Source organism: Antechinus flavipes, chromosome 4, assembly GCF_016432865.1.
Source record: "Antechinus flavipes isolate AdamAnt ecotype Samford, QLD, Australia chromosome 4, AdamAnt_v2, whole genome shotgun sequence".
Taxonomy (NCBI): Eukaryota; Metazoa; Chordata; class Mammalia; order Dasyuromorphia; family Dasyuridae; genus Antechinus; species Antechinus flavipes.
This window is the reverse complement of record NC_067401.1, coordinates 475,578,724-475,606,245: the sequence shown is the minus strand read 5'-3', so window position 1 is coordinate 475,606,245 and position 27,522 is coordinate 475,578,724. Positions and strand designations below refer to the sequence as shown.

Below are 27,522 nucleotides of genomic sequence, written 5' to 3'. Positions count from 1 at the left end.
GGCAACAGCAGTAATTCAATACAGATTCCTTGAGTCAGTAAGCTATAGAACTCCATGATGGGAACTACTCCACCCCTACCATTCCTTAATTGTACCTTTAAACCATAATATTGGCAAATCAATCTCATCTTGGTTTCGATTTCCCCTCAAGTTATCTCCCTGATTCTGACTTTTTGCTATATTCCCCTGGAATTAGCCCTCATTCAAGCAGCAGAATAATTTCTTCTTGCATCTGCCCCTTTGCTAAACTCCTTTGGAATAAATCTTTGCCCCTTAAAAAAGACGGAGGTGCGAATTCTTTCGCCAAATCCATGCCACTGACTGGGGGGGGGACCCTAATCTTGTTGGGGTGTCTTTCTCCTTAATAATCACATGGGCAAATGAGTGGCAGATGTGGCTCTGAAGCACAGTAAAGGTCTACGGGCTCCCAGTTCTCTGTTTTGACCACTATTACGTGCACAAGATACTGCCCCCACGACCTTTTGATGCAATAGCTGGTGGAGAAAGGGACACTATATTGAAGTTTGCTGCTAATGAACCTTATTAACAAACATCCTTATCTGGCACAAGGAAGAAATTGTTCAGGTGGTTCCCCAGAAAGTTAAACCTTCTTAGGTATTAAGTTATGGCACATTAATGTGCAAAGAAATTAATTCTATATTTTGCTGGTAACACAGTCAGAACTGTTTACACAGCTGACACATCCCAGCTGCACCCTACGGGAGCAGCCAAGCTGGGAGAATGATTTTGCTTCATAGCAGATGCCTCAACTTTTGCAATTTCAACAGAAAGGACAAAGAGGAATACAAGCAACAATGTCAAACATGAACAAGAGAATAATGAGCTTCAAGCAGACAAGGCTCTGCAAAGGAAGGTTTGTATGTCATTTATCTGGCTGAAACATCAATATAAAGCTCTTCAGTCAGGAGCCATTTGTGCCATTGGCTGTCCTGTCAGGCCTTGCACCTGGGCCTAGGTGACTGGCCCTTTTGGAAAGACTGCTGGATGTGTACTCCCAAGGGCTGGGTTCAAATTCCACCTTTGCCCCTAACTATGTAGATGATCCTTTCCCTCTGTGGGAGAGGAGGTCAGTTTTCTCCAGTAGAAAAGGAGGAACTTGTACTCTTCCCCAGTTCTAAATCCAGTGATTCTAAACTATACAGCTCAAATCAGTATTTATTAAGTGTGTCCTAAGTGCTGGGGATACCAAGCAGAAAGCAAGCTGGTCCTTGTTCTAACGTGGCTTACGTTCTGTCAGGGAAAGGGAACTGAAAGGCCAAAATCGAGAAGAGCAGAAGGTACCTGGCAGGGAGTAAATAGCGCAGCCAGCGGAGGAGTGGAGCCATGGGTGGCCTGCGGCTCCTGAATGTGGAGGTTCTGGGAGGAGCCAGCCAATCACACACCACTTGGAGAAGAGATGGAACAGCAATGGGAGGTGCCTTCACTGACCCCAAAAAAGCTCTCATGGGGAAGAAGAAACCTGGCTCAGTGGAACAAGCCTGGGGTGTGGAGGCAGGCTTAGCTAGAGCCCAGACGGATGAATCGGGGCAGATCCGTTCCCCTCTTTGTGCTTTCCTCCTCAGCACAAGGAGAGGGCTGGGCTCAAAGGCCTCCAACGAGCTCAGGTCTTATACATAAAAGGAAGAGCTACAACCAAGGGGTAGAAATTGTTGGGAGGCAAATGTGAGCACCCTAAAATGAAGAGACTATAGAATGAAGATGGGCACTGCAGGGTTATGGATTGTCACAAGAGGGAGTGAGTTCTGTCATTGGGGAGAAAAATGATGACCTGAGTACATTCAAGAACAGCTCACCTTTTAAAGAAAGAACTCTTCTAGTCGCTTAACTTCTAAAGTTCAAGTATCCACAAATTATGTTCAGAAAGATCAACAGTAATAATAAGATAAAATTCAATTTAAAGAAACAAGATATGTAGTTGTCTCATCTGTAATATGGAGATACCATCAGCCACCTGGAGGGAGTTTTATTTCTTCCGGTTTTATTGTAATTCCACCTTACTTTTTCATTTCATTTTCTACTCTCTTCTTTTTAGTCACAGCTAAAGGTTTATCAATTTTAGTAGTCTTTTTAAATAATTAACTTTTAGATTCATGATTTCTATAGCTGTTTTTTTTTTTCTTTCTTTCTTTCTTTCTTTCTTTTTTTTTTTTTTTTGGTAGGATAGTAAGGTGGGATGCCAGGACTGAAGTCAAAAAGAATCATTTTCTTGAATTCAAATATGGCCTAAGACACTTAGTAACTGTCCTGGGCAAGTCACTTAACCCTATTTGCTTCAATTTTCTCCTTGGGTAAATGAGCTGGAGAAAGAAATGTCAAATTACTCCAGTATCTTTGTCAAGAAAACTCCAAATGAAATCATAAAAAATCGGAGACAACTAAAAAACTTCTGAACAATAGCTTTTTAACTGCAAGTTAATTTATTTCTCCTCTAATTTTTAATATCTCCATTTTTGTACATATTTTAGGTTTATTTGTTGGCTTTCTGTGGTTTTTTTTTTTAAATCACATTCAGTTCATTAATCTTTTCTTTCTCTATTTTGTTAATGTATGTTTGCAGAAATTTGATTTGTCCCCTAAGGATTGCTTTAGATGAATCTCAGAAATTCTGGTATTTTATTTCATCATTATTTTCTTTCATATAATTATTATTTCTATAATTTGTTTTTTGAGTACTCATTGTTTAAGATTTCATTATTAAGTCTCTATTTGGGTCTGTGTCTTTTGTCTGTAGTCTCTGGACCAATGACCATTTTTATTACATTATGGTCTATAAAAGATGTATTTACTAATCTAGGTGGTGGTTTTTTTTTTTTTTTAAACATCCATTTGGAATATCCCTATGCCCTAGTACATGGTCAATTTCTTTAAAATTTTTATTTTCCCATGTAAAAATCTTTTTTTTTTTTTTGTTATGCATGTACATTCATTTTTTTTTTCATATTTCCATATGTATCATGCTGGAAAAGAAAAATCAGAACAAAAGGGAAAAACCATGAGAAAAAAATGCAAGGGAAAAAAAATGAACATAACATATGCTAATTTATATTCAGTTCTTTCTTTGGATGTGGATGGCATTTTTCATCTAAAGTTTATTGGTACTGCTTTGGAATACTGAATTGCTGAGGAACTAAATCTATCATAGTTGATCATGGCACAATCCTATAATTGTGTACAATGTTTTCCTTATTCTGCTTACTTCACTCAGCATCAGTTCATGTAAATCTTTCCAGGTCCTTTTAAAATCAATCTTTTATACAACAATAATATTCCATTATTTTCATATCATAACTTATTACTCCCAATTGATGAGCATCTACTTATTTTCCAATTATTTGCCCCTAAAAAAATTTTGCACATGTGGGTCCTTTTCACTCTTAAAGATTTCTTTGGGATACAGCATGGTCAGTTTTTGTAAAAATTCCATGTTGTGCTGAGAAAAATGCAAAAATGCACCTTTGTAATACTAATTTAGAAGACACTATACATATTTTAGCTTTTGTTTCTCCAGTAATTGTTTATCTTTTTGTAACATTTATCTAAAACTGAGATAAAGTCATTGAAGTATGTCACTACTTTACTATTGTCTATTTATATCTCAGTTAATATTTCCTTTATAAATTTGAATGCAAAGGCATTTGGAGTATTTATGTTAAAAACTGATGTTGATTTATTATCTATGGTTCTTATACTCTGATTGTAACTCCTATTATTCAGGACTCATTTAATGCATAAGAACATTCTCCACAGCGCCTTAGTTTTACTATGTCTTTGTTTTTTAAATATTTCTTGTGAGCAACAGATTATGGAATTTTGCTTTCTTATCCAATCTATCATTCTTTTTCATCTCACTGGATTATTCAATTATCATTATTTATTATTTTATAATTAATATTAATTATTAATTTATACTACAATATATAATTAATAATTGTATTCATAATTGATATTTATAAATTAATTATTTAGTAATTTATATTTAAAGATATTTTTTATTATATTTTCCTTTTTGTTTTTCCTCTCAAGATATGATTCTTCCTTCTTCTGCTGTAATTACATATAAGTACTATAGATAATATATCTCCTCATTTACGTTAGCTTAGTTTTTTTTTTAAGGTGGTCCTATTCTCAACTGGCTCATTTTCCTTTATTCCTGAGTTCCCTTCCTCCCATTTGTTACCCTCTTTCCCTTTGAAGATTTACTTATTTAGTTTCCTTTTCTTTTCAGCTTTTATCTGTTTATTCAATTCTCTTCTCACCCTCCCCATCTCAGTCAAGGAAAATCTACCTTCTTTTTTCCTCTTCAACTTGTCCTGCTTATTAATTTTTAAAATTTCACTTTCTGTACCCCTTTCCAGAAAGAGCGTCTATCCCTCATTCTCCTCATTATTTATCCTTTACTCCTGTCAATTCTAGACCCTCATTTTCAGGCTCATTGTCCCTTTATTTATCTAGTGCCTCTCTATTTTCTACATTTCTCATGAAATCAAAATTTCCAAGGTTTCCACTCTTTCCCTTCCATTTTAAGCAATCTTCCATTCTCTCGTTGAGCCTATGTCCAATTACTCTTTTCTGATGTGCCTCACTCTAAACATCTATGATTTTAGAAGCTACAAAACCTATGTCAAAGTATATCCACATTTTATTCTATTAGAAAAAAGTGACTAGCTATAAATATCACTAAGAAAGAACATAGTCAAGAGTGTCACTATATTAAAATGGGAAAATTTTTTTAAAGAAAGTAAAAAGTACTGTTTATTTTTCAAACAGATATGCTAGTCAAAATAATGGTTTGGACATATATACTTATTTTGTATTTAGCTTATCCTCTAATATATTTAACACATATTGGTCATCCTGCCATCTAGGGGAGGAGGTTGGGGGGAAGGAGGGGAAAAATTGGAACAAAAGGTTTGGCAATTGTCAATGCTGTAAAATTACTCATTCATATAACTTGTAAATAAAAAGCTATTAAAATTTAAAAAATAAATAAAAAATAAAAAAGCTAAAAAAAAAAAACAAAACAAAACAGATATGCTAGTTTTGCTTAAGTCATAATTTATGAAAGCCTAACTTACAATTATTTCTTGGCTATACAAGTCCACTTTCAAACCCTTATTTACTTTTTAAATTAGACTTAATTTTAGATTTTTGGGGGATACTTTTTCATTTTGGATTCACAGATCACTAATGAACTCTTGCAGATAGGGGAACAATCCAGCATGGCAAAATAAAAATGCCTAATTATGAGCAATCTCTTGGTAGAGCACTGAATGGAAACTTGAGGATGAGGACAAGGCAAACTTATCAGAATATCTAAAGAGAGATTTATCAGAGAACTAGCAAGATGACAGAAAGATTACAGTGATCTAAGATGATAGAACATAAAATTTTTCAGGTTAAATGTGACCCAGTCCAGTTAATCTTTTCCAATTCCATTTAAGTCTTTCAAATCCCTATACTGTTCCTACAATCAAATGCCTATACTGTTTCTACACTGTCCTCATCATGGGCTGAGGTATAAAGTTTTGAAGAACAGGATTACTACTCTCAAGAAGTTTGTAGTCCAATGTAACAGAAAGGCACTGAGCTTTAAGTCAGAAAAACCAAGTTTGTGATTCACCTCTGCCATGTTCTAGTCTTAATAACTTGGGTGACTGACTTCAGTTTCCTGAAGGTCATGTTCTCTATATGTGAAATGGGGATAAAGATACTTATACCATATATTTATCAATATCATAAAGCTATTCTGAGCAAAGTGTTTGGAAATCTTTTAAGAACTCCATGGATGTGAGTTCTTAAACCTTGTTAGGGGTTAGACCACTAACTCTAACTTAACTAAATGCTTTGCAAACAAAAGATGATTGGTTAATAAATAAATCTCTAGATGTCCTTGTATTGCTGTGTAGCTATGGAGACATAATTGAAAGTCCCCACTGTTTATTGTCACACCCCAGTGCCCTAGCCATTATCTGAAGAGAACCGAGTCAAGAAGACTCATCTTTGATCTTTCTTCTTTACTTTGAACATCTCATTCCTAAAGAATGTGACAAGATACTAGGTATGGCGACAAACCTCAGCTGGCAATCCCACTTTCATGGGAGCTATTTTGCACCAAAGGAATGTGGCTTAACTAAAAGATTACCAGTCTGCCACTATCCGGATTCTTGTTTTGTTGTTCAATCATTTCCAGTTGTGTCTATTCTTTGTGACCCCATTTGGGGTTTTGAGGAGCAAGATATTGGAATGGCCTGCCATTTCCTTCTCCAGATCATTTTACAGATGAGGAAACTGAGGCGAAAGGGTTAATGGTGTGCACAGGGCCACAGCTATTAAATGTCTAAGGCCAGATCTGGACTGAGGGAAATGAGTCTTCCTGACTCCAGACCTGGCACTCTATCCACTGACCACCAAGCTGCCTGGATTCTTGTACCCTGGGGTATCCCCTAAGGTTCTCAGGGCTTCAGTCACTTCCTCTGTGAAATGGAAAGCCCTGCCTGCCTTTATGGGAGAAATCTATGAATGCTTAACACTTTGTATCAGAGGAAGATCTCTGTGATTTGTACCATTTCATTCTAGCACAATTTGACTGACACAGATCCTTCAATGGAATAATCACATAATTGGCACCAAGTAGAAGGAAGAACGATGAGAAGGGCACATGCTGAATAACATTGCTACTTACTGAGTCATCTGTAGCTGAAGGTGGCCAGCCTTCCCATAACTGATGACGAACAGGGATACTAGTAAGGTCATATACATTCCTTTTTACCTGTTAAAAAAAATAAAATAAATACATTATTAACATGTTTTCAATAAAAATGAGAAACATTTTCCTACTCGTTTCATTTCCACAACATTCTCCTATTAGACTAGTCAGTATAAAAATGAAAAACAGGTTTTACTTTGTCTCTCCCTTGGACACGGACACAAACAGTACATATCTAATAAATGCTTGTTGAATTGATGTTTTCACAGAAATTTTCCAGTCTCATTTATATGAAAACAGAAAGAAAATGAAACACAAACTAGAAAGAAAAAAAAGAGAGACATGCAAAGATCAGAGGAACTGAATCTTTGGTCTTGTAGCTTTTTGGAGCTAGAGGGAATCTTGGGGATCACCAAGCCCAATCCACTCTTCTTATAAATGAATTAAGAGTCTTATCCTCCAGAATCCTAAGATCAAAAGCTGCTCTAACAATGAAAACTATCCATAAATTCAGTGAGAATTATCATAAGAGGAAGTAGATTTTAGTGGAATCTGGATAAACACATGTGGAGAATAGGGCAGAGGGGCTAAGATGGAAGATGCACTGGATATACTAGACATGCCCCTAAGGCCTACAACTTTGATATCTTGGGATTCAGGAAGCCTTCAATTGCTCTTCTGTGCATGGGTGCTATCAAGTTTTGTTTTATTTTTCTTTCCAGAAATTCTAGGTCTACATTTAACCAACAGAGTTACAGACTTGAGAGATAGAATGGACCTAAACTGACCTCTTCATTTTACAGACTGAGAAGGGAAGCAACTTGGCCAAAGTCACCTGAGGTATAAAGCAGAAAATCCAAGATTCTAAGCACAAATCCATAGCTAGTGCTTCTTCAATAACTGCACATGGAAACTCAGTAGAAAACAGACACTCTGAGATATTTGTAGATAATTTTACAATTATTTGTGGTTTTACTTCTACTTTATAAATAAGATTTTAAAAGCTTGAAGAGGAGCAATTGATTACGCAGTCACTCTTTCGAAATTCACTTGGAAGCAAAATTCACTTGGATAATTAAGACAAGTATGTTTTATCCAACAGAAGTTTCAGATATTGGGGGGGGGGGGAGATCTGTATGAAAATGAAGCAAAACAAGAGAAGAGACAGGATATGGATCATTATAAAATTTTAAGCACCCCAAATTTCAAAAAGCACACTAGCATTTTTCTCACCATTATTCTATATTATAGGATTCCGATCTAGCATTTAAAAAATATAAGACAATCATCATTTTATATGAAATAAATACAGTTTTATTTTGAAATTCTCTTGAATAGAAAAACAAAATCTTTTGAATATATTCACTATTTTAACTGAATTCTTCCAAAGTTCATAGTATGCTACTTGCCATGTTATAGACTACAGCTGTCCTACTAGATTGCTTATTCCGTAAGGGCAAGCCCATGTTTCACCTAAACTTTGCACTTCCTCCCACCCCGTGATATACATAGTGCTTTGGCACATAGTGGGTGGTTAATAAATATTTGTTCTTCTTATACCTTTGGATACTGAAAGAGGGATACAAGAAAAAGATCAACAGAAGGTGATGGGATGTAGGACTGAGATCTGATCATCTAAAACAGAACTTCTTAAACTTTTTCCACTGGAAATTCCTTTTCATCTAAAAAATTTTTATGTGACCCTGGGCATATAGATATATAAAATATATGTACAAATCAAACACTTACTGTTAATAAATCATAATTTTGCAACCCCCACATTCAGTTATAAGACAACCACATGGGGCCACAAAGTATAGTTAAAAAGTTGGGATCTAAAAGAATCTTCCCTTTCCTGAGTAGTACACGTTAATTCCACTTCTACTTCCTTCTTGTAAATAACAGGTAAAATTTTAAAAATTACAAAAATAATAAAAAGATTTTTCTTTTAAATTTTCAACTTAAATGAAAAATGGAAAAAAAAAATACTGCCATATACCCAGCAGAATATAACAGAGGATTCAAAATATAAAATAACAATAAAACATTTCAAGAAAGCTTATATAATAAATACTAAAAATTATGTTCAGAGCTGTCCATCTTATTCTTGTTGGTTTTCTTTTGTTTTCTCTGCTGTGTACTTCTTATTCTTTTTTTTCCTCCTTTCTTTTCCCTCATCCTCAAGAAAGCATGGATACACAACACACACACACACACACACACACACACACACACACACACACACCCACACCCTATAGATACATACATATACACACAGATATATACAGAGATAAGAGATATACATATCTATAATCATACACACATACACTAGAAGATAACAGTTCAACCATTCTCCTGATGGAAAAACACAAGCTTGACATTAAGCTTCGGCAACAGTAAAAACAAGTGCTCCCTACTTTCTAGAGTTGGAATTCAGTACAGAATGCATTACACAATGAGATTTCAATGAAGAAAACAAAGGATATTCATTCGTGTTTTTAAAACGCAGAAGCCTTAAGTATCATGTTGTCTAATTACAGCATTTTGTATCACATTACTTTTTATTATATGTAAACACATCTAAGTCACCTTTCCAGCAAAACAGGGAACTATGTTCACAGGGGAAAAGTAAGGAACTCAATCTATTTTTTTATCTCTAATATACACCTGTGAAAAGAGAATGGGGAGAGGAGAGCTGGAGGGCTTGGAACAAGGTTTGATCCCCACTGAATTTCAAACAAACAGCTATTCTTCAGAGCTCCATAGCATGGGGCCAGTCTGCCATGTGCTAATATTTAGTTCAGTCACACTGAGGTTAGGAATTGTCATTCGTCAGTATTGACCCTACAGTATCCCAACCATATGTAACTCTGCTAATCTCTTCGAATGTTGACTCTCTGACACTATTTGCCATGCTAAGGGCTTGGAAAGATATTTGAGAAATGCAAGGTCCCACATTTATAACACTGAGAGAGTGGCAAATAAGGCAAAGATAAAATCACTTCTTGCTTCAAGAGAAAAACTTCCTTTAATGCAGGAGTGCTTATTGGGCCTCCATGGGACTCGCTTTTGGTTTTATATTTAGATAGTTATCAATATAATTTGTTTCCTTTGTAATTTGCTGTCTTTTATTTTATACATTTAAAAATATGATGCTGAGAAGGAGCCCCCTAGCTTCACCAAATGAACTGCCCAAAGAGTACAGGGAACAAACAGAATGAAGATGCCTTTCTTTAATGGCACAGAGAAGTATCTTAAGTACCGCTGGGTGACACACACTAGGAAGTACCTATCATCCAAACATTGGCTGGCTGTATATCAGAATAAAGATGAAATGTTACTCTCTGAGGATGGAGACACACACACACACACACACACACACACACACACATACACACCACTAAGGGCTTGGATTCTTCACATTCCATTTTCATTCCAAAACATAAAACGATGGGGGCTTTATGAAATGAACAGTAACTCATCTCTAACTGCTCCAAACTCTGTAACATTCCTCTGCTGTCCTCAGCTTTGAAAGGCATTTACACCCTCATTAAGTGTGTTCAGTTGGGACAAAGTGCAATGCCAAACTGATGTGCAGAACAAAATGATCAAAGTTAAAGTGATTTTAGCCAACACACAAGTATTATGGTTGCTTTGTTTCCTGGGAGGACATGGGTTAAGTGAGCTGCCACAGAATCAGCAAGTTCTTCCACACAGAGGGAGAAGTCTTCAGGGAGAGAACCATGGAAAATCTATCAGGTCTCGGTCTGATTATACCCACCACTGTAAGGGCTAAATAGGCAACTGTATTTTGAAATGCATCTGGAAGAGTCTTTTGCTTAACCATGATCTTTGATCAACTATTTTAAGGAAAATGTACTTATTTTTCCTCTACCCTTATCAATTTCATAATCATATACAGATTTTTACTAGGATGATAAAGACTCAACTGTTAAATGACAAAAACTCAAGATAGATGCAGTCAGCACTGAACTGATGGAGACATTACAAACTCCCCTCTTTCTCTTTATTAACTGTTATATTTAATTAACATTTAAAGTTGTAATTCTGCAGGGAAGAGAAAATCCAAAAGGCACACAAAGCAATGGTAAAAATTATTCTGGTCAGGAAAAATTAGCATTCACAGAGAATGCGGGAACACAGCCCAGCTGTGAAGATGATGGGGTGGGCAGATCATGTTCAAGTCATCGTTGAAATTGATCAAGGACTTGGTGCCTCTCCTAGCAGGCTGGGGGTGGTGCCTGCTGGCACGCTTGACTGCCATTGCTGGACAGATTTCATCTTTGTAGACTCGCACAAAATTCTCTCTACGCACAAGTGCCACTTCCCAGGGCAATGTTTCCCAAGGGCCTTTTTGTCTTACACGCTTTCTTTGATCAGCACTGGCTTAGGATCATGCTCACCCTCCGTGGTCTTTTCAAATCTGGTCTTGCATTAAACTCTAAATCGACATGGTCTCAGGATACAAGAATCCGCAAATGTTTCAATTAGGTCTGAATGTTGTTTAGTAATGACTTGGATAAAATTAATGTTCATTTAAATGTTCGTGTTCTGCTGGAAAATTTATTCCATGTCAAACATGACAAATAAAAGGACAAGTTTTTAAAGGTGGCTTTGCTGGTAAAATTTAATTTCTTTTCAATTCTTTTAGTTTAAACAGTTGTGCCATATCTAACAAAATACATAATTAGAGAACTTAAAATAGAACTGAATTTAGTAGGACCTATTCTAGGGCCAATATTGTTTTTCAATAGAAAAACACTTGCTTCTTGAAGGTTCTTGAAATAATCTAACAAAAAAATTTAAAATTAATCTTGATATCAAACTTCCAATTTCCCTGATGCTCTTGGTGTTTTTTGCACTAAAAACAATACTGAGGGAAAGATAGCTTACATAACTTCTTATATATTATACACATATTATCAATTTTTATCAATAGGAAAATATTAAATCTCCATTTAAGAATGTGATGCTATAAAGAAAAGTTGACAGCTAAAATTATATATTTTAGTGAAAATGAGAATTTCTCAGGAAATAACTGGATAGATAACATTTTGATTGGATCATAGAATTGGGAGACTTTATAAAGCATTTTCCTCACAAAAGGCTGATGCTCTTTCTATCAAGGCAAAAAAAAAAAATTCTCAAAAGAAGAGGCTTTGTGGTACAGAATGATCACTGGCTGGAAGACTTGGTTTTGCCCTTTGCTGTTCCCTAAATAATTCTGTGACTCTGGGCTCAACTCTTCTCTCTCAGTCTCAGTTTACTTACTTTGCACAAAAAGAAAGGATAAAGTCTATCTGCAAACCAAAGGCACTTTTTAGCTCTCACAGATATTCCATGATTGCAGAGAAAACAAAAAGAATCCAGGATGAAAGAAATAAAAGGAAAAGAGAGATGTAAAAAGATTACTGATTCTCTAATTGAATTGTACCTAAACGTTAAGAACTAGAATGGCACAGTGTTCTACACAGACTAAGTTTAATTATTTGCAGATTAATTGATAGAGCTAATGAATGGATGAATACTCCTAGCTGATACCTAAGGAATAGACTTGCTGCACAGCAACTAAGACTTTAAAAACCCTCCAGTACACTAATTATGTTCAGGTCTAGGTTTCCAGCTAGTCCCTGTTCCTTAAGTTCTCCATGAAAAGCTTGAGGAAAGGAACAAAGCCAAGGACTTGAGATTCAGGGTATTTCTCAAACACTTCTCACCTGCCTGAAAGAATCTTTTTTTTTTCTTCCTAAATGTGCTTAAGGATCTAAGCCATAGTCTCACATGGTACGAGCTTCCCCAAATTGCAATTTAAAACTCTCCTAAAAAAAGCCCTTTGTAACAAACAAATTTTAACTATCGAGGATAAGGAAAATACAAAGGTGGCATCTGTAATCAAATATTCAGTTACTTCATGGCAGATGGGTGAACCTATGTGATAGGTGATAAACCTGAATTGAATGTGCCAAGAATTTCTTTTCATTAGCTGCTAGAAAGATTGGGTAATTTTCTTCCCATAAATAAAGAGAAAGGAAGAGAGAAAGAGAAAGGCAACAGGAAAAGAAGAGGGGAAAAGAAGGAAAAGATGTAGACCAATCTTTTCCTGGCAAATAAAGATGTTGTTTCAAGGTAACAGGATTGGAGTGGTTTTTGTTGTTATTTGTTGTAGTGTTTAAAGCAAGTGTGACATTGCCAGTGTTCTGCCAACCAAAAACAACTTGCAGATTAACGTTAGTAATTAACATTACTATGCTAGTATCGAGGGTAATTTTGAATCCTAGCATGCAAATGTCCAAAGCAGGTTTATATCCTAAGGAGAGTAGCTAGAACAAATATAACATGAAATGGTGTTCAACAAGTCACAGACCCAAATTATTTTTATTATACAATTATAGGGAAACTGGGCTCACAACTTACTAGTGCCTGGACTAGAATCAATGTGAAGGAGCCATAATTTGCTCTTGAATCTCAAGGAGGAAAAGAATGATACAGTGAAATCTCCTCTTCCAAACATATCCTTCATTTGAGTTTACTATGAACTCTTTTAGCTAGGTCCTGAGCTGGTCTTACTGTGACCATCAAACCCCTCAAAAGAGATATGTACAATTCTACCTCCAATTCTTCCTATTACTCCTGGAATTACAATATAAGCTAGTTCTCATCAGTCAATTGAAGCCATCCTCTCAAAAGAGGATTCCTAACAGTTAACTCCAAAGACCTCTTCAGTCCTCATTCTCCTTCAGTTGATCAGACTGTCCGATCCTGTCAGACATTCTCTAAATTCTCAAGTTTTGCTCTTCTATGATACTAGTTCTACTGGTCTTTCTTTAATTCTTTCATCTCCCCTTCTTTATTTTCTTCATTGACTCTTCTTTATTCTGCTGGCCCCTAAATGCGGTAACTTCTCAAGGTCTGTCCCTTAGAAGCTCATCTATTTTTTTTGGTTTCAGAATAACTGTCCCCTAGTCTTAACCACTTTTTGGAGCATTAGTTTCATTCACTTTACCAGTTGTTGGGGATGAAATAGTGAGACAAAGATGAGATAAACACAGACTTGCCTTCAAAGAGCTTATAATCTAACAGGAGAAGGGAAATAAGAATATGACAAGTCCAGTGAACAAAGTGCCATGGCCAAATCTAAAGAGGGAAAAGTCAATTTGAGGTAGAGAGAAATTACATTCAACGATCCACTGGAATCTGTCACTTAGATGGTTCCTTAAGACGCTCAAAACTAAATTAGTCCTGTAAGAGGCTCATCAGTCACCATTCCCCCAGTCACTCCTAGCAGAAACCTCAGAACCATCTGGCTTTTTGCTCTGTCCCAAGCTCTGGCAGGTTGCAAGCCATCCTGGAAGATCTGGAGGGCAGCTGGACTACAAGCCTGCCACCTGAAGTCAAGAGGAGCAGCAGCAAGGCCTCTCACCAGAGACATGAGGATTCAAACCACAGGAATTCACTGAGACACCTAAAAAGGCATTGCTAGCATTAACCCATTTCTCCCAATGTGATTTATTTACAAAACGTTTTCCTACAACCATCCTATGAGTTAAGAAGTAGGAGGATTATTATATTCATTTTGGAAATGGCAAAACTGAAAGGATAAAAAAAGCTCAGTAAAAAGCCCATAGGAATCTGAGAAAGGATTCAAACCCAGGTCTTTGATTCCCAAGTCTGGGATCTACTCAATGTAGCCATTTCTAATGGATTATTCTGACTTAGATTGTCAGTGGTTCTTCCACAGGAAGACCTCCATTCTGTTGGCCCTCTGTGTGAAAAAAGCACATTGAATATGGCACAACACACCCCAGGTCCCAGGCTCTGAGGACAATAATAAGCAACATCTCTCAAATCTCGTAACAGTCTGGCAGAGAGCCCACAAGCTAGACTTGAAGTCAGGAAGGTATGAGCCAACTTTTTCCAGGCCGCGTACTAGTGATGTGTGATCCCAGGCAAACCACTTAGCCCTAGGTGCTTCTAGAACTAAGTCACAAACACACTGATTCTATTTATATATGTTCATTACCAAGAGCCATTTATGGGTCAGGTACAGTGTTAGACATGGGGGAGAGGAAGACAAAGACAGACAGATACACACACACACCACTCTGTCTGTCAACAAGGAGTTGGCAATGTTGTCCTGTGGAAAGAGTTCTTCATGCTAAAGAAATTACTTATGCTCCCTGAATTTGTGGATTAATACTTTCATGGAAATCGAAACCATAAACGGAATTGACTGAGCCTTCCATCTTGAATTACATTTATCGCTACCCCCTGCCAGTTCTCCTAAGTACATCTCAATAGAAGTCTTTTTGAGCTTCTTGCCCCCAGCCAATGGCCTCTATGGCCTGGCCTCTGCATTTCTCTTGGGTGCCTTCATATGGTTTACTTCATTACTTGGCCCATGTGTTACACCTGAGACAGAGCATGGGTTGGGGACAGGGGCTGAGCCCCTTCCTCAGAGAGAGAGAGAGAGAGAGAGAGAAATACTAGCAGCTCAAATATAATTCTTCCCACTTTACAGACAGGACAAGCTGAGGATTCTAGTGAAGAAAAGTTAATTTTCTCAGATCCTGCAGAGCCAGAACCCTGGTCTCCTGATTTAACAACCACTATGCTCCATGATACTGCCTAGAAGTAATTCTAGTTAGAACAAGAGTCAAAAGTCACAGAAGAAATGATTGGGAAAAATTTTTTAAAAATATTTAAAGTATGGAAATACTCTAGAAGAATTTCCTAATCATTCATTTGAATATAATGAGCCTTAGAATTATATAAACAAGCCATGAAATGATAGAAATATTGATTTTTAAAGGATTAAACAGCCTAAAATACAAACAAACTGGACCTGAAAAAATACCCGAGCATGAAGCAGGAAACTTGCCAGGGATCCAGCTCCCTGGAACTTTGTGTGATCTTTATATCCCCTCCATGCGTGCTGCAATCCAGACACAGCGGAATTCACACCACTCTAGCTCCCAATTCCATGTCTTTGCATAGAACATAGCTGCACCTGTCCCTGCTGGTTTCCTAAACCATGAACTTGTACTTGATGTACTTGAAGACTCAGATAAAGTCTCTTCCAAAATGGTTTTCCCAGCCATTTCCAGACTGAAGAATGCCTCTTCCTCTGAGATTATTACCTCTAATTTCTTGTTTAGTCAATTAGTCATGTTTGGGCTTTTCTTGGCAAAGATACTGGAGTGACTTGCCCCATTTCCTTCTCTGATTCATTTTATAGATGAGGAAACTGAGGCAAACAGGGAGAAGTGATTTGCCCAGGGTCACATGGCTAGTAATCTGATTTGATCTCAGGCCCTCCTGATTCCAGGCCTGGCACTCTATCCACGGGACCACGTTGTTGCTCAATTCCAATTTACCTGGTGCCTATGTCATATTTGCTTTTAGTCTCCCTCATTTCGGGAGCTCCCTAAGGGCATGAACTATTTTTGCATTACCATATCCCCAGCACTAACCATAGAGCTTCAGGAATAGTAAGTGTCATTAGATAAAATGGTGGTCTACCCCTCAACTCCCTGAAGCTCTAAGGACCTCTTCCTTCTCTGGGCCTCAGGTTTCCCCAGTACCAGAGAGTTGCACTGGCTCAGCTCAAAGATCCCTGCCTTCTATTGCTCAGTCTCCCATGCTCAGCAGATGATTTTTCTGGTGTTTTTCTGCAAGAACATTTTGATTCCACAGGGCAGACATGCTGGCTGTTCTTTTAGCGGGGTGGAATAAGGTAGGAGTGACCTGTCAAAGCGGCCCAGAGCTTGTGCCCCTGCCACAGAAGCAGATGGTCCTGTGCACAACAGTGCAATTGCAACTGGAGAAGAGAGGCTGGTCCAAGCTGTCAATTAGTAAGAAAATGCTCTTCTGGAAGGGCTGTCAAACAGCCCCATTTGCCAGAGCAAACAGTGATTGTTATTTTTTCAACCAGCACTATTGACTTCTCAGGAAGAGAGAGGGGTCTTGGTGTCAAATGCCTGTTGGCATACGAGGTATCCGGAGATGAAAATGCTCAGAGGAAAACAAGTCAGGCTCAAAGCAGGAGGCCGGATTCAAACTCGTCTTTTATGCTGCATTTGGGGGAGAATTTGGGCCTTTTCTTCTACAGCCCCAGCATCTTTTCCCAGCTGACTGTCCCACTCCTCACCCCCATTTTTATTTTGAAATTGATGTAAGAGTCATGACTGGGAAAAGAGAACATGGGAATAGAATGTGGAACAGGACACAGAAAACCTGGCTGGGGGTCAAGTGGAGGAGGGTAGGGGAAGGGGTATAGTTCTAGTCTAAGCTCCTCTGGGCTCCAGGTCAGAAACATCTTCCCTCCTCCTCTCAGCCTGTAGGAAGCTTGCTTTGGATTCTAGCCCTAGGCTAAAGGCTTCCTTAGGGGAAAATACACTCCCTACCTCAAATCTAAAGGTTCCCATCAAAAAGGTGGGCTTATCTCCCAAAATGCTTCAGATGGACTTAAAAAAAAAAAAAGTACATCAGATAAACAATCACTTCTCTGTGTACATTTTGCTCCCCCATGGAACATAAGCTTTTTTTAAGACAGGGACTATTTCCCTTTTTGGATCTGAGCAGGGCCTGGTTAGTTGGTTGTTGTCCCTTGTTCTCAGAGGGCCCAAATGACATCACTAAGTTCGAGTCAAGATACTGTGTGTCCAATTGTGGCTGATCAGACCATGATGGGGTCAGGTGGCTCTAGCCCAGGCTGGGGTCTTCTGCAAACAGTGGGCCAGGAGAGGCCCTTGTACTAGTCAGGGCAAATGGAGAAGCTAAAACCTGCAGAGTAAGGTTTCTAGTACAGATGGTAATGAGAGAGTAGAAGGAGAGGAGGATAAAGATGAAGAAGATTTGGCAGAAGAAGGAGCAGTGGATGAAACACAAATACATGACTGAATGGATGAGAATTTATTAAATACTTATTTATTATGGGCCAAGCATTGTGCTAAGTCTTTAGAGTGGAAAAAAAAAAAAAAAGCAGTAGCAGCAGCAAGCAAAACAACTGGTCCTTTTTAAGCAGTAGTAAGACTCTCACAAGAGGCTCTGATGTATGGGGAAAACCTGTTAATCAAAATGGTACAAAATGCTGGATACTTCAAGAAGTACTTGGCTGTCTCTTCCTGTGGTTCTTTAAAAAAAAAATGAGATGCCCACTCAGTCCTGTTCAGGGCACATACAGGTTGTATTAAATTGGCTGCAAAAGCTTTTGGTGTTTTGTTTTTTTTTTTTAACTGGGACTCTCACACTTAACCTCTTTTACCTCAGTTTCCTCATCTGTAAAATGAGGATTGTATAAAAAAAGAACTTAGCTCACAAGGCTGCTATAAGGCTAAAATGAGATGGTGTATAAAATACCCTGCACACCTCACATTGCTATGTAAATGCTCGCTATAATGATATCTGGTGTTAGAGTGTAAGCTCCTAGAAGTTAGCAGCTACCCCTCTTCTTTCTGCCTGCACCCGAGGACTTAGTACAATGCCTGCACTGTCCCGTGGTAAGCAATGAAGACCTGTTGATTGCTTTATTGAGTGACTTTATTACACATACTTTCTCCAAAATGGCCTGGAGGATAGTCTCAGGATTAGTATACTTACTATACAGTTGGGGAATCTGAAGCCAGGAAGGAAGGGATTTGCCCAGGGCCTGCCAGGGCACAGAAGAGCTTTCAATCTCCCTGCTGCCACACACTGCCCAGGCTCATGGAGAAGCAGGGGGGTATCAAACACTGACCTGAGGGGTTTGCCAACTGAGCTATCGGGCTTTTGACTCCAACTCCCAGAAGACATTGAAAACTCAGAATGAGACATGCCAAGAGGCTTTGATGTGGCCATCCCATTCACTTGTGTGTCTCAATAACAGTCCCATTTCTCTTTGCATCCATAATGCCGAGCACAAAGTCTCACACGGGAGTCAGGACTCCACATATCTTTATGGAGAAGAATTAGAGACTGTGACCAGAAATCCCATCTCTTTGCTCTAGCAGTGGCACATTCTGGGAGCAATCAGGGAGTAAAGCCTGGACTCTGAATGACCAGGGCTTCTATTCTGGTGGAAACGAGAGAGCCTTCAAAACCGACACACTCAAGTCTCCTGTTATAAAAATTACTCCTATTTGTTCACTAACAAAGCTATTCTTAGCTCATCCCTGCCATAACCTGCTCTATTCAAAAACATATGGGAAAGGACATTAACTAACCAGTGCAAACCATAGGCTGGTGGTATTAGTGGCTCCGCACTGCACAGCCCTATTCATCCCACCCCCTCCCTTGTTTAATCTATCATTAAGAAGCAGTGACCCTACACTAAATTTAAAACAGATCCTTCCTTCCTCCCATGCTTAAATTCACATACTTCTCTAGCTGGGGATGCCCTCGAGTATTAGCAACTCGACAGGGTTTCTCTAATCTCAGCTCTCAACTATGTCACGCTAGAGAGCCAAGAAATTGCTGTTTTACATCTCCACACCAAAGGTTTCCATAAGAAAAAAAGAGAGAGAGAAAGAGAGAGAGAGAGAGAGAGACCATATAATTTACTTTAATAAGATAAAGGGGCAAAATCTCCACTTAACAAGTATTTGATTGGGGACAGTCAACATGGTCTGTGTTGACACTGTCATTCGTAGACCCTGTTGTAAAAAATTAACACTCTTGTATTATTTCATCCCTATTAATGGCCAAGTGCCCCAGAGAGTTTTAAATCATGATCCTATTGCCAAATGTTGAATGATCTTAATTAAGGAAAAAATGTCAGGGTATATTAATCAGGAGAAAGGGAACATTTTTACTTTAAATATGTTCTTTATTAAAAATTGTGAATTTGGAAAATTATTCACATTAGGATCTCTACAAACTATCATTCATTTCCAGATTATATGCCATTTGGGAGTGAACGAAATTCCAGGACAACTGGTAAAGCATGATATACAAAAGAATGATTTGAGAGGAAAGGGCTGAATGAAAACATGCATTTCTGCTGCTGTTGTATTTTACGATCATTTATCTGTAGGATGAAATCAGAAAATTACATTTTAAAATAACAAATACTCATTAAGTATGTTAAAAGGAAGATTTTTTTTTTAGTCAGAGAACACCAGAGTTAAAAGGAATCTCTTAGAGTCGTCTAACCCAAACTCTTCTCAAAATACATTCCCAGCAAGTAGTTGTTTGCTTTCTATCTAAACATGGACACTCGCCCAATAGAGACAGTTCAATGTATTTGTCGTTCATTGCTATGTTGGAACAAATTCTCTTTATTTTTGGCAAATAATGGAATCTTACAAGTAGGACCCAAGGTAAACCGAATCCATTTGAATTACAAATTTGACAAATAACCAATTTGTATATAATTTGATTTTTAAAAAGTGTTAATAATATACCTTCTAATTGATTTAACCCAAATATTTTATATTTAATTTTTAAATGTCATTATAGAATACAGAAACACAGAACTCGATGAAGCTTCAGAATCCTCACCCCTAACTGATGTTGTCATCTCCCGCATAGGGCCTTCTGACCGAATATACCCAGTGAAGAGGCACTGCTTCCATTGAATCATGGGAAAGCCCTGGTTTTGAGGAAATTTCTTCTGACATTCAGTATGTTCAAAACAGACCAGGGAGTCATCATGATCATTTTCTTCCCACCCAAAGTCAAGCCTCTTCCAAACTTTCCTCTGTCACTTGGGTTCCCAAGCCCTCATTCTTCTTCATTCCACAGAGCCCGCCAGTTAGCAAACCTTTTGATCTCTGCCCCCTATCTCCATGCTGTCTTTGCCCTTCCCTGCTCTCCTCTCTAATGGCCAACACCTAAGTTCAGATCTTCATCTCCTCTGTCCCAGCCCACCTTAGTGACCTCCTTATTGGTTTTCCAGCTTCAAGTCTCCCACTTCAATTCCTCCTCTTCCCACCTGTGATTTTCCTAAAGTACAGTTTTGATCATGTCATACTCCCTACTCAATAAATCTAGTGCAGTGTTATGGACTGTTTGGTCGGGCATCTGGGGAAGCCTATGGATCTCCTTTACAGAAGCATGCTTTTAAACATTTAAAATAAAATGTGCACACTGGACTATAGAGGAAATAAACTGTATCAAAGTTAGCATGTGTGTGTGTGTGTACACACACAAACTTTTTTTTTTTTAAAAGTTCACAAATCTCAGAGAAAGAATGCCTGGCTCTTCTAAGATCAAATATAAACAAGTTTTGACTTTTAAAGGCCTAATCCCATTGCACCATCTTCCCAGCCTTGGTGTATATTATTCTCTTCTGAATCCTACGTTTAGCCTTCGTGCTGTTCCTTGCCCCAACAGTCTACTGCTCATCTCCATGTCTTTGCATGGACTGTGCTTTATTCCTAGAGCACCTTCTCCCTACCTCTGCCTCTCAGATATCTTTATTTTGTTCCTGATCCTCCTAGCTGGTAGTATTCCCATTCTAAACATAGGATAATAACATTTAATTAATAATAGGATCATACTATTTAATAATAAATGTGTGATGGCTAGTGGGTAAGCCAAATACTGTTCTTCAACTCTGTCCCATTGTTCTTGCCTCTTCGAAGATCAAGTAAAACTAGTATAATCTCTTCTTTAGTCAAGGGTCATTCAAACACTTGAAGAAAGCATTAATATTCTCCCCTAAGTCTTCTCTTTTCCAGGCTAACATTCCCGTTCCCTCCAGAAATCCCCATAGGGCAAAAGAATAATTGCCCAAATTACAGAAAACCCTTCATCTGGGCTCAACAAACAATTTTAATTGACATCTTTTGTTTTTAACTTCACCTACTGTTTCCTGAATCCCCTTCCTCATCCCCTCCAAGAAAGCCATACCAGATTACAAAGAGTCTTTAAAAAGAGGGGGAAAAAAAGTCAGCAAAATACTTAAAAATATTTGACATTATATGCAATGTTCCATGTTCTTAGACCCTGACTTCTGCAAAGGACCCTTTTGGAGACAAGGGAAGGAAAGGAATGTATTTTCTCACACATTTTCCTTGAGGGCCAAACTTGGTCATTATAATTTTACTACATTTAATTTTGATAGTTTTGTGGCAGTTCTTTCCATTTGTATCACTGTAGTTATTATGTGGTACATTGTTTTCCTGTATTTATTGGGAAAACTTTTAGTATTTTCCCATGTACATAAAATTTACTTTTGATTTTAGAGGTACTTTTTAATAATCCCCCCCAAAAGATTATTCTATGCCAATATTTTATAAGGTTTATCCAATTTTTTAAAGCATAAAGCACAAAAAAAGCTTTTAAAGAATAAAGTATAAAGAATAAAGTATAAAACATACTTTATCAAAGGCTTTTTTGGGGGGGAGGTGTAACTATGTGATCATATGAACTGAATATGATTAATTATGTTAATTTCTCTACTATTGAACCAATCTTCAATCTTTGGCACACAACAAATAGTAATAATGAAGAAGTTTTGAGATAAACTTCTTTAATCTCTTTGACAGATTTCATTTAACATTCTGAATTGTTATTTATTAATATTCATTTTTTTCTAGATTTTTTTTCTTTGCTTTGTCCTTACCTAGTTAAGTATTAGGGCTATACAAAATGTCCCAAAAGTCTTAGGGCAGTGCTACCTCTAAACTAGAAACTAATATGCTTATTAAAACTTAAAATTTCCCTGAGACTTCTAGAACATCCTATATTTGTCTCATAAAGCAATCTAGTAGAATGAAAACATCCTTTCATTCTCCATTTTTGAAAATAATTTATGTTATGTTGGTACTGAAACCTGTTTTTGTTTGTTTTTATGTTTTGAGAGACTGTTCTTTAGCCCAGTTTGGAACAGTAGTGTTTTTCTTTAGTAATTCCTTTGGATTTCATTCTAATCCCTTTTCTACGATTAGATTACTGAAGATCTCTATCTGGTATTCTTTTAGTTTGAGCATTTTACATTTTTGAAAGGCATTTTATATATTTTTTTGTTAACTTTATTTCTTTCTTCTTTATTGTGATTTCACTTTGCCCATTTTCCTATTAATTTGATTTTTCTTCCCTCTTTTTAACCAGTTTGGCATTAAAGACCTACCTAGTTTAAATCACTGCCCTAGGCATTGGGAAAACAAAATGGAGTGGGGGTGGGGGGTTGGAGGGAGGGATGAGAATGAAATGGAAGGGAAAGGGAGCCATTTCCATTCAGGAATTTACAAGGGAAATAAACATGCACCAGGAAGATGATAGTAAGAGTTAGGGATAAATTAAATACTGTAAGAAATCAGAGGAAGAAAAGTTTCTTTTGACCTTGGGGGTGGGACTGTGTAACAAAGTTCACTTAATTAAGACAACAAGTTAAAGTAGGAGAGCGATCCTATTCAGAGGAGGAAAAAAGTAAGCTTATGTCTCCCTTCTGTCCCTGCATGTGTCTACCATTCCCACTAGGTTGCAAAACACAGAGAAATCAGCTGCAGGCTACTCACAACAGGAGTTGATGATTTACTTCTCTCACTCAACCTTTCCTTTTGCAAAATAAGGATACAGGGCCAACAGGGCAGTGTGAATTGGTAAGAAAAAGGAATGGTAGAATTTTAGTGCAGAAAGGAAGCTTTAAAATAATGGAATAGGGACTGGATTTGTGATATAAGGATGTAAGGAATTCCCAGAGAGGGAACTCTCTCACAATGTTGTTGTAAGGATCTAATAAAATCAGATTTGTAAAGCAAAAAGCAGTGTCAGGTAGCCAGTAGGTACTTAATAGATACCTTTCCCCACCTTTGCCTCTAAGAATAGCTGGGTACTTCCTCTACAACTTCTGACCTTTGAGGTCTGCTTAGTGCATTCAAGAGTTAAGTAACTTGCTTGGGGACACAGCTAAGGTGTTAGAGGCAGGGCTTGAATCTTAGTGGTCTTACTTCCAAGGACAGCACTCAATCCACTATTCCTAGGCTGCCTTTCCTTTTTTTTTTTTTTTTTTTGGCTCTACACAGATAAAATAATCCAAGCTTATTAAACTACTGACAGTGTCTTATGATATTCTGCTGAGCCTGTCATGACGAATAAATAACTTATAATCAGCATATTCACTAGAGGCAAATGGGCACAGTTACATGCTCAAAAGGGCAATTTTCTTTCTTTCTTTTTTTTTTTCAAAGATGGAAGCCAATATTCCTAGCTACCTCAAAGGAGTTATCACACACATTTCACCAATCAAGCAGTGTTAAATGACTGCCTCTGCAGAATATTCTAAAGTGCTGTTATATTGTTAACATGACCTCCCTTTCAGTTTTATTGCTTACTACCCTACTCTCCCTCAGATGTACTATATCCCAGTGAATTTGGACAAAATGCTACCCACAGAACGATTCACATTTCCCCCTTTCTACACTTTTACTTCTGCTGTTCTGACGCCGAGAGCACCCTTTCCCTGGCCCTTCTATTGTTATCCAACGCATCTTTCCAGGCTTGGCTCAATGGTCACCTTACTCCTGGACCAATCTTCTCCACCCTCTGAGCCTTAGTTTCTAAGGATCACCTGGCCATTTGACAGGTGAAACAAGTGCAGCCTAGGCTCAGCCCCTGTCTTCGGGTTGCTCTATTGTTCTGAAATCATGGGGGATGGAGCTTCCACACCAGCCCAAAGGATCTTGCGGGAAGCTGGAGCTTTGGGATTTGCCCCACGTTGGTCACTTGGCTTGGAGGCATTGGCAGAAGCAGCCCCCCCATTGCTTCAAAGGGCAGCTTCACTCATGTCTGAGAAGCAGGCACCTAAGAGGGAACATGCTCCTCCTCTTCCTCCATCTCCAGATTCCTTGTATGACGTTGCTTAATAAGCCCACAGGATTCTGAACTTATCAAGTACTTTAGAACCCTTCTAACTCCCCAAATCTCCCTGCCAAGTAGCCTCTCACAGCGTCATTACTACATATAAAAGAAAAGTAACTCTACCATTGAATAGGGTGGCTCTTGTCATCACCCTGGATGTTTTTTTAAGCTTGCATTTCATTTCTTTTTACAATGTGACTCATTTTCACTCAAGTATTTAAAATGTCGTTTCAGGTGAACACTGATCTTGTAGTGTGCAATGTTGAGGTTTGGACATGCACAATTCTCTGACTACCCAGGACAATCTTTAAAAATGGGGTCAGCTTTCAAATTCTGGGGGCCCCGCTCAGAACGGTAGGACACATGAACAACATCCTAAATTAGTAAATACTGTCCATTAGAATAAAGATTTACTTTTTCTATACTTACCGTTCTAAGGATTCTAATGAAAACTTGGAAATCTTTATGTTTAACCTGATATTAAGGACAGCTACAATAATAGCTGGCACTGATAGAGTGTTTTAAGGTTTGCACACAAACTGTAACCTAAATAACTCAATGTCAACAAATTGTTAAAGGCTTAGGAAGCAGTAATTATAACCAAATCTGTTTTCGTTCTTAAAAGTCCTAGGGAGACCAAGTGAATTCAGCAAACGCTGCCCGAGTACCAAGCAGGTAGAGGGCTGTGCTAGGTGCCAAATAAGAATAAGGCACAATGTCTTCAAGGAATCTGTTTTTAGGAGTGGGAATGAGAGAGATGAAGCATGTCAAGTGTAAAGAGCTCGGCCCCTCTGCTGGGAGGAGAGACAGGGATCACATCTTAGTGAAAAGAGAAGAGATTACAGAGGAAAAACAGCTTTTGAATATTTCTTGTATATATAAACTGCTAAGAAGCACTTTTAAGCAAATCTAGATATTACCCATTCTTCTCTCCCACTTTCAGAGGGACAAAGTGCTTGTCTCACTGCTGTGGCATGAAGAGGAAGGTCCAAACATCTATCCTTCTGGCAGGTGCAGAGGGAGTGGCCCATCTCAGGTTATTTAGGAAATGACCATCAAGACTGCACCTCAGACTCTCTCAGCTCTTTTTTCGAATGGGCATCTGCTTTATGATGGAGATGGGCCACGTATACATCACCAGTCAACTATACAGGAACTGGGCATTATCAACCAAAGAAATATAACCTATAAAAGAATTTAATAGCAAAGCAATTAAAAAAGAAGTTTCTGGAATTAGAGTAGGTAATGAAGAAACCAAATTATCCCTCTTTGTAGAAGATGCTATGATGGTATACTTAGAAAATCCTAGAGAATCAACTAAAAACTATCAGAAATAATCCACAACTTTAGCAAAGTTGCAGAATATAAAATAAATCCACATAAATCATCAGCATTTCTATATGTTATCAACAAAGCAACAAGAGATAGAAAGAGAAATTCCATTTAAAATAACTGTAGAAAATATAAAATATCTGGGAGTCTACCTGCCAGACAAAGTCAGGAACTATATGAACACAATTACAAAACACTTTGTACACAAATAAAGTCAGATCTAAAGAATTAGAAGACTATCAAGTGCTCAGGGTAGGCTGAGCTAATAAAAATGACAATTCTACCTAAATTAATCTACTTATTCAGTGCCATAAAAACCAAATTGCCAAGAAATTTCTTTACAGAGCTAGAAAAAATTAATAACAAAGTTCATCTGGAAGAACAAAAGGTCAAGAATTTCAACAAAATTAAGGAGAAAAAATGCAAATGAAAGTGGCCTAGCTATAAAAGATCTAAAACTATATTATAAAGCAGCAGTCATCAAAACCATTTGATACTGGATAAATAATAAAATAGTTGATTAGTGAAACAGGTTAGATTCATAAGACACAACAGTCAATGACTAGAGTAATCTAGTGCTTGATAAACCCAAAGACTCCAGCTTCTGGGATAAGAACTCAATATCTGACAAAAAGTGCTGGGAAAATTGGAAAATAGTATGGCAGAAACTAGGCACTGACCAACAATTAACACCCTATACCAATACAAAATTGAAATGGATTCATGATTTAGACATAAAGGATGATACTATAAGCAAATTATAAAGAACAAAGGATAGCCTACCTCTCAGATCTGTGGAAAAGGTAGGAATTTATTGCCAAAGAAGAACTAGAGTACACTATGAAATGAAAAATGGATAATTTGGTTATATTAAATATGTATCTATATTATATATAGTTACATATAGTATGCATATATTATAATGTATATTAAATATATACATATATAAATAAATACAATCAAAATTAAAAAGGTCTTGTACAAACAAAACCAATGCAGACAAGATTAGAAGGGAAGCGGAAAAGTGGGGAAAAAATCTTTACATCTAAGTGTTCTGATAAAGGCCTCATTTCTAAAAGAGAGATCACAAAGGAGAGAAAGGGAATCATATGTGTAAATATATTTGTGGCGGCCCTTTTTATAGTAGCAAGGAACCGGAAACTGTGTGACTGCCCATCAGTTGAGGAATAGCTGAATAAGTTAATGGAATATGAATGTTGTGGAATATTATTATTTTATAAGAAATGATCAGCAGGATGATTTCAGAGAGACCTGGAGAGACTTTGCATGAACTGATGCTAAATGAATTGAATAGAACCAAGAGAACATCGTATACTGCAACAAGATTATGTGATAATCAATTCTTTTGGATATAACTCTTTTTGACAATGAGGTGATTCAGGCCAATTTCAATAGACTTGTGATGAAGAGAGCAATCTGTACTCAGTGAGAGGACTGTGGGACCTAAGTGTGGATCACATATTTTGGGCCACTTTTTTTGTTATTGTTGTTTGCTTGCTTTTTGTTATTTTTCTCATTTTATTCCCCTTTTTGATGTGAATTTTCTTTTATCATATGAGCATGATAAATGTGGAAATATGTATAAAAGATTGTACATGTTTAACATATTTTGGAATAATTAAGATCACTAGCCCAAATAG

At 37.5% G+C, this 27,522-nt stretch overlaps 1 protein-coding gene across 2 annotated transcripts in view; it reads right to left on the bottom strand.

The window, feature by feature from the left end:
* FAF1 (Fas associated factor 1) overlaps positions 1–27,522 on the bottom strand; it is a 402,722-nt gene that overhangs the window by 174,154 nt on the left and 201,046 nt on the right. For both annotated transcript variants that reach the window (XM_051999721.1, XM_051999722.1), the window contains exon 8: positions 6,704–6,790. In XM_051999721.1, the coding sequence (XP_051855681.1) occupies positions 6,704–6,790 (87 nt within the window). The remainder of the gene's footprint in view (positions 1–6,703; positions 6,791–27,522) is intronic.